Source organism: Xyrauchen texanus, chromosome 47, assembly GCF_025860055.1.
Source record: "Xyrauchen texanus isolate HMW12.3.18 chromosome 47, RBS_HiC_50CHRs, whole genome shotgun sequence".
Taxonomy (NCBI): Eukaryota; Metazoa; Chordata; class Actinopteri; order Cypriniformes; family Catostomidae; genus Xyrauchen; species Xyrauchen texanus.
Window position 1 is genome coordinate 27,606,235 of NC_068322.1, and position 7,710 is coordinate 27,613,944.

A 7,710-nucleotide genomic window follows, 5' to 3' on the forward strand; every position below is an offset into this window, starting at 1 on the left:
TGTAACGTTACATGAATAAAAGTTTTATCGATGTTATTGGTTACTTCAGAAACACAAACTTACTTCAAGCTGCCTTGAAGGACAAGAGGAGGAAGATGATGCCGCTCCGTGTCTCTCCTGAGAGCTCATCTTTACAGACTGATCGAAGACGATTATTAGACGATCGAAGGTCTCATATAATATTAAATTATATAATTATAGGTCAAATATTATTTACATATTGTTAGTAAGTAATACAACAAAGCACGACGTATTGCATAACTACAAATCACCGCGAGAGCTTTCTAATATGCGCGCCACTGAGTGACGTCTGTACATCCGGGTCAGAGAGCACCTGTCCATCAAAAGCTCACTATCCAATCAGAGTAGATCACTGTTAAGCCCACCCCCACGAGAGGTTTGTCTCAAAACAGCAAACGAAAAACTGCGAGCGTAAGCGAAATCTGTGGCAATGTATTCAGAATCCATGATTTGCGAAAACGAATCTTTGAAAAACATTAACAAAAAATGAAGCATATTTGAAGAGCCTGTTAAATTCGATGCGACTGAGTTCATTTTTTTCATTTTAATTGTGTTTTTCTTCTTTTGTAATGGAATATTTTTGATAGTTTCTGAAAAAGTTACGTTCAGTTTTATAAAGTTACATTCATTATTATTGACACAATCGTAATTCCATAGTTTCATGGCGGGTAGCGTACTGTGCTCCAAAACATTGGTGCTGATTGGCCCAAGAGGAGTCCTGTGCGCCAATGAACGCTATCTATCGATCTGCGCTCGATTGCTCTTCCTTCATCCTCCAACTACCCGGATGTCTGTCTCAGTAACTTGAAATTGAATTTGAGAACTGAATCTGAATTGTGAGAAGTGAATGTGAAGATATATAGAGAGTTTAATTTTCAGTGAGGATCAAATTTTATTGGACTTCAGTTCCAAACGAATAAATTCAATTTCAAATGATACAATTCAGATTCAGTTTTTGAATAAATTCAATTTTAATGAAACAATACAATTTCAAATGATGTGATTCAAATTCAGTTTTTCAATGCAATTATTCAAGTTTAGCCATTCAAATTCAAATATAAATGGTTCAAATTCAGTTTCTGGTGGCACATATTTCAGCCTATACTGGTAGCCAGTATCAAGAGACGTTCCCAGCGTCTCTATAAAGATTCCGATGGCAACAAAGGTCGTGCCAGAATCCGCCGCAAGATCAGGGAGGAGAAGGGAATCCTGACATCTGTTGTGGAGAAATACAACAGAATGGTTCCAATCACAGAAACTCTTTGCCTGGAAACCATTCTGTCTGGTGAGACAGCTTGGCCATGGCAGCTCCCACACAGTGGTATGTACACTAGTCTGTTGACTGCTTCTGACAAATCTGATACATAATGACACATAACCCACAATGCTTCAAATGTCATTCTGCAACCCCATACTATTTTAGAGGTTCTTTGAAGGTTGATGTTTAATACTAATGATTTATTTATTTATTTATCATAAATGCATTCCAGACTCTGTCGATCTAAGGACAAAGAGAAGAGCTTTTGACATCATCATGTCAGTAAGGAGGCTTAAGGAGGAGCAGAAGATTCTTGTTGCAGAGATGGACCACCATTGGAAAGCTCTCTCAACTCGTTCCGATACCCTCAGAGAGCTGTCCTGCTTGTTTTCAAGTGAGACAATGAAAATTATATATTTGTAATAAATTACATAAACATAGGGTTGCACCGACAAAAGATTGCTATTAGGGGGCAGCCCTAATAAATATACACACAGCAATGATGACTGTTTATAATGTATCTAAGGCTGGTCTTATATTCTTGTGTTCCTCTTTTAAGATTCGCAATATGGCCTAAGTGAAGAGGGTTTGAAAGGTCTGCACAGCATCATCCTCAGAAAGCGGCATCAAATCAGAGAAATGAAGGTGCGAGCAAGAGACAGTTACCTCCAAGTTTTGTCTGAAGCAGAGAACATCAGCTTCTTGTACAATGCATCATCTGATGAGTACGACAGTGACTATGACATTTCTGATGATGGACTGTAATCTACAAGACTGTAACACCTTTCATACTTCTGGACAATTACCTTAACTATGAATATAAAGCATGTAATAAAATCTGCTTTTTATCACCATATAAATAAAACCAAAGTGTAACCTCTTCTTTCACATACATAGAAATGTGTACATGCATGCCTCTACAACCAGTCAGTGGTGGAAAGTAATTGCATTAATTAAAGTACTGTACTGTGTGGTACAGTAACTTTCATTAGTTGAACTGTAGGGTGCTGTATAACAATTGAAACCTGTTTAGAGACATGGAAGAAGCAGATTATGAGGAAGAAAACCATAATGATGAGGAGGAATAATCATTATCATGATCACTACAGATCATTCGTTAGACACTACATAAAAAAATTAAGAACAGAATCCAAAACACGCAGTTACCAAAAAGAAATGTATTGCAACTAAGTAAAAAATTTTTGCAATTACGTATAATAATGGTAAGGTGAATAAATTGTATACTGTAAGCACTGCAAGTATAGTATTGTACTGAATATAGGGTAACGCTTCCTTTTACAGTACAGTACTTACATGTACTTACAGTGTACTTAGCTAGAAAGTACTGGCTAATATAAGGTAAGTACATAGGCTAGGGGTAGGTTCAGGGTTAGTACCTAGTTATTACCCAGTGATTGTATTTACTATAATTAGTATATAGTATGTACATGGGTAACAGGACTGTAAAATGCATATTGTTACCGAATATTGTATAGTATTGAATGTCTTCAGCACTTGCATACTGTGAAAATACAGTGAAACAACTGCAAAAGACAAAAAAGTTACAGTAAAAAAAAGCCTAAATCAAAAGCATGTTACTGTACACTCAGAAGAGTTGTTCAACTGCAAAATCAAGGTCAGTGAGAGAGTGATTCTGCTTCAGCATCATGTCTTCATGTTGGTCCAGCCGGAGGACCTTGTCCACATCACAGACAATGTCATCTCAGCCAAAAGGAAAATCGCTAAAGCGATCCAGCCTTTACAACATTCTCCACACCTTGCTCTTTCTCATCCTCCTCCTCTTCCTCTTTGTTCACCACCTATTTCACATACTCTCCCTCTTATATTGTTACCATCCATTGTTGGTATCAACATTCAGTGCAACATTTTAAGTCAATTTTGGCACTCTGAACTGACTTGTATTATGTACAGTTGGTTTGATCTCATCAATTAGAAATAAGTGAACAATTTTGAGTTGTTGTGTGTAAACGATGACAATTGTGTTGTAGTTGTGTTTAACTTTTGCCTGCCTGTGTTTAGTGTTTTGAAACATAAATACATCACAGTGCGAAGTGTGTTCAGAGTTTTGCAAAAAGATTGCATGAGATTTGCAACACAGTGTTTTAACTACCAGAACTTGTTTAATGTTTTACAGAAAGAGTGATTTATTCTACAAATTAGATTAGGCTATTGAGAATTTGGGGGGTTTAGTGTTTTAGCAATTCTGAAAAGTCTATTGTAAAACATTTGTAAAATATTACTGTATTTTTGTATTTCGAGTTCAGAGTCTTGCAATATGATCAAAACCAAACACAAGCATGATGTAAATATAGAAAAGGTGGGAAAGAAAAAGAATGTGCAGATATAAATGTGACTCAATACAGTTTGTTGTCCATGATGAAGTGAGTACATCTGTGTAGGTTTTACTGCCCTTCCTCCCTCAGGGGTGCCGTAGCACCCCTGGAAGAGCAAAAAAAAAATGCACATTCTGCAAAGTCTGCAAATGCAAAGTCTGATAAGCGTATTGAAGTGAAAATTGGTAGGACAATTATTTTTGTTATGTTTAATACATAATGTTGAACAGAGATGTCTGGCATACATGGAAAGGCGTTATAAAAGCATTTTAAAAAGTGCTCACAGTAAAATACCAAATTTCAGTCTGATTCTCAAATATGTCAAAGAGATTTGTATAATGAACATATTTAGATGTCCCTTTGTTCATTAAAGATTGTATTTATTTAATTCCATTTCAAAACGTTTTTAAACTACATTACCCATAAGCCTCTATCATTGTGTCGATGGGACGGGCGCTGTAAATTGTAGTTCATTGAAGTGTGTAGTTACGCTACAGGGTTAGGGTTAGGATCTCGCTAAACGTGTAATATCTTTCAATATAGCAATACCTCATTGTTAACTGATAGTATTACTGACGTCATAACGACAGCAAAACATAGTTTGCGATATGGAGCGCTTTTTATTCTGACCTAAACGTTAGTCCAACCACAGCTTGTCCTGCTGGCGCCATGGAAACGTCAAAGCTACGTCACACTTGTCCATTTGGTATTTACAGGCTCTTCCGACATTTGATGTACGCAAATCCAGGATATTTATTTATTTTGTTGTTATTTTTCATTGAAAGAAATACAACGCTTAATTTCCATGATCATCTATGTATAATGTATTATTGTATAATGTAATAATAATATATATGTGGGATCTTACAAAAATACAAACACTTGATAGTTATTCTAGCATTGCAGTATTTGTTTTGAACAGATGTAAATAAATCTCTTAATCAAATTCAAAAGGAACTAACAAAAACCCCTTCAATGGAAACTATATAATCTAATCAGTAAATTGATGCCATCATGTTCACCTTGAATGCCCACTACCGTGTAGTTCAGCTTAGTTTTCCATGTGATGTGCCAAAATATATGAAGACTTTTCTTTAACTCACTGGCAGGCTCCCATGTATCATCCCAAGTTTTGCCACTGTAAAATATCATAAGTGCAAAAAAATTAATTAGAACACAGAGAAAACAAATCTAAATCACTGTTGGGTTCAATCAAAATGTATTTATGTTTGTTAAAGTAGCATTAACCCTGGTTAAGCCCAGTGGGCTTAATACATTTACTCAATTTACTTAATAACAAATTTTAGGTACTTGGACTTAATTGTTACACAATGTTCCATACAGTTTCTGTATATTGAAAGCCATGTATCTCAAAATGTACTGATTTCAATATGTTTCTGATAAACTGAGGGATTAAGTTGTCATTAGTGGGATGAGGAAAATCACATTTCCAGCACATGTACATCAGGATTATCCATCTTAGAAATACTAAATTATGACACATAAGTGTTTATATACAGATGCTGAAAGATTAATTTATGTGTGCTTGATGCTACTTTTGTAATGCATTACCGAGTGGATGTCCTGCAGGCTCAATAAATAAGCTAGTTCAGAGCTAGAGCTAGCCACTAGAGTACTTACTAAAAACAGAAAACATGATAATAATAATAATAATAATAATTTGTTACATGTATATAGAACTTACATGATCACATCAGGACCATTTTATTGTCCATACATTGGCTGTCTGTCAGCTAATTTTAGAACTATATTAATTACTCAGAAAGTACTGAATGGTTCAGCTCCTCATTACCTACAATCCATTGTGTTAATCACACAATTCCAGGATCTAAAAAATAGAATATTCTAAATAAAAACAAGGAGGTAGATCATTCTCCCATTTGTCATTAAAATTATGGAATAGTCTTCCGAGCATTCCAAATTCAGACACAGTCTCTCAGTCCAGACTAAAGACAATTCAGATATTTGTCTTTAGTCTGGACCGAGAGAGTGTGTCTGAATTTGGAATGCTCGGAAGACTATTCCATAATTTTTCATCATCGGAATGCATGTCCTAAAGGTTACTACCTGCCTAGGACCTACCTGCCGGATCTAGCACTTCTAAATGCCTCCACCTCATCGCTATTTGCTTCTGAGTACTGATAATCGACCTCACTCCAGTTTTTTTAAAGGCTACCTCAGAGGATGATTTACTGACGGGAACAACTACAGGACCAAGGAGTTTTCTCTTGTCACAGAAAACACTGACATGAACTTCCACGCTGTTTGCAAGACACCAGTTGAACTTTGCCAACATCATATTAATCATGGAATAGACTAATTTGCATTGCAACATGGAACTGAATAATTAATGAAACATGACTTACCACACAGTGCATGGCAACCAGTGGACTTTCAATTCAGCTTTCCCCTACACAAACACGAATAATAATTATTTTAACTGTTTAAGCAATCACTGAATAGGGCATAACATATTGTTTTATTATCTTTGAAAGGTCCGAATCAGTCATTTAGAAAAGTAAGCAGCCTAACAGAACACATTTTACCTCATTTATCCGTTCCCCAGTTATTCGATCAAACTGGAAAACCTTCTGCCTACTACATTTTCGGCAACCTGAAATGATGAAAAGACAAGGAAAGTTTATTAAGCCATGATGCCATGATTTGTAGCTGAATCAGTCCAAATTTATAATTTCACATGCGAGGTGATATGCAGTCCTTTCCATTCAGGTCAAAGTAAATTTGTCCCTGTTTTTGTCAATCAATCAAAATGTACAGGATTGGTTTTCCCAAAGTCCTCTTAAAGGTTCTTGTACACCAACTCCGAAATTCACGACCGAAATTTTCGCACATAACAAAATAAATACAACAAATAAATGTTTAGTCAATCACGTTTACACACTGCCTACGAAACTTTCATCTGTTATAGAGTTTTTGGATCAGTAGCAAGAATTTTGAATGGTGTTTTGACAATTCAGAGCCACCGAATGACGAATACGTAAAAACGCATACCAAAATTTCGGAATCAGTGTGCAAGGGACCTTAAGTCAGGCCACAGCTAAATAACTAAATACTGCAAACTGGCTACCAATAACTCGGTTAGCCGAATTAATCCAATGTACATGAAGTCAACTCTGACTGGAGCAAAATTATTTACAGTGTGGAGTAAGATGTACCATGCAAAAAGTTACCTTTTCTTCTGGTCTTCACACGTGGCCCTTCCTGACTCAAAGACGTGGAGATGGAAGAGGCAGACAGAGATGGAGGAGAGACACAGGGAGAATAGTGTGAAGAGGTAGAGGTGTTTGTCCGTTTAATTTGTCGCAAAGACTCAGAGCATGGCAGTGAAAGTGGGGAAGAAAGTGAAGGAAGAATAGTTGTACAAGTAGAAGAGGAAGTAGGAGAGAGAGATGTTGGAGAGAGTGGGGAAGACAGAGGAACAAGGTTAAGAACAAATACAGTCTCAGACTCCTTGGTTTGAATCGCCGCCGCTTGACTCTCCGCCACCATTTGACCCTCCGCCGCCGCTTGACTCTCCGCCGCCGCTTGACTCTCCGCCGCCGCTTGACCCTCCGCCACCATTTGACCCTCCGCCGCCGCTTGACTCTCCGCCGCCCCTTGACCCTCCGCCGCCATTTGACCCTCCGCCGCCGCTTGACCCTCCGCCGCCGCTTGACCCTCCGCCGCCATTTGACCCTCCGCCGCCGCTTGACCCTCCGCCGCCATTTGACCCCCGCCGCTTGACCCTCCGCCGCCGCTTGACTCTCCGCCGCCGCTTGACCCTCCGGTTGCTGTGCTGAGGAGGTTGCTATAATACAAGTTTACTTTAATTTAAAATCTGTACATATTAACAAAGAAATATACATGTATCTTAAATATTCATAATTTCTAAACCAAAACATTACTTACATTTTGTCAAGATAAATTCATAGGCCCTCCGCATCTTATTCAAAAGAGTTTTAGTGACAGGAGTGGGGTGCAGATGGGTAATTATATCTGCAACCCATTTATTCGAAGCCCTTTTGTCTGGCTTGCCAATAAATAAAATTGGCTTGT

The 7,710-nt window shown here is 37.6% G+C and overlaps 1 protein-coding gene across 1 annotated transcript; it reads right to left on the reverse strand.

Annotated features, from left to right (window-relative positions):
* Nucleotides 1–3,719: 3,719 nt before the first annotated feature.
* On the reverse strand, nt 3,720–7,380 carry LOC127639059 (mediator of RNA polymerase II transcription subunit 15-like). The gene is made up of 5 exons (XM_052120894.1): nt 6,846–7,380; nt 6,201–6,268; nt 6,021–6,064; nt 4,656–4,771; nt 3,720–3,739 (listed from the first exon to the last, which is right to left on the reverse strand). Exons 1-5 carry the CDS (start codon nt 7,378–7,380, stop codon nt 3,720–3,722), a joined length of 783 nt encoding a protein of 260 aa, XP_051976854.1.
* Nucleotides 7,381–7,710: the final 330 nt, after the last annotated feature.

Coding starts and splice junctions, on each gene's coding strand:
- LOC127639059 (XM_052120894.1), bottom strand. CDS start 7,380: ATGGCGGCGGAGGGTCAAGCGGCGGCGGAGGGTCAAATGGCGGCGGAG. Junction 6,065..6,200: donor CTGGGGAACGGATAAATGAG/GTAAAATGTGTT, acceptor GTGTTTGTGTAG/GGGAAAGCTGAATTGAAAGT. Junction 4,772..6,020: donor TGGTTGCCATGCACTGTGTG/GTAAGTCATGTT, acceptor GATATTTTACAG/TGGCAAAACTTGGGATGATA.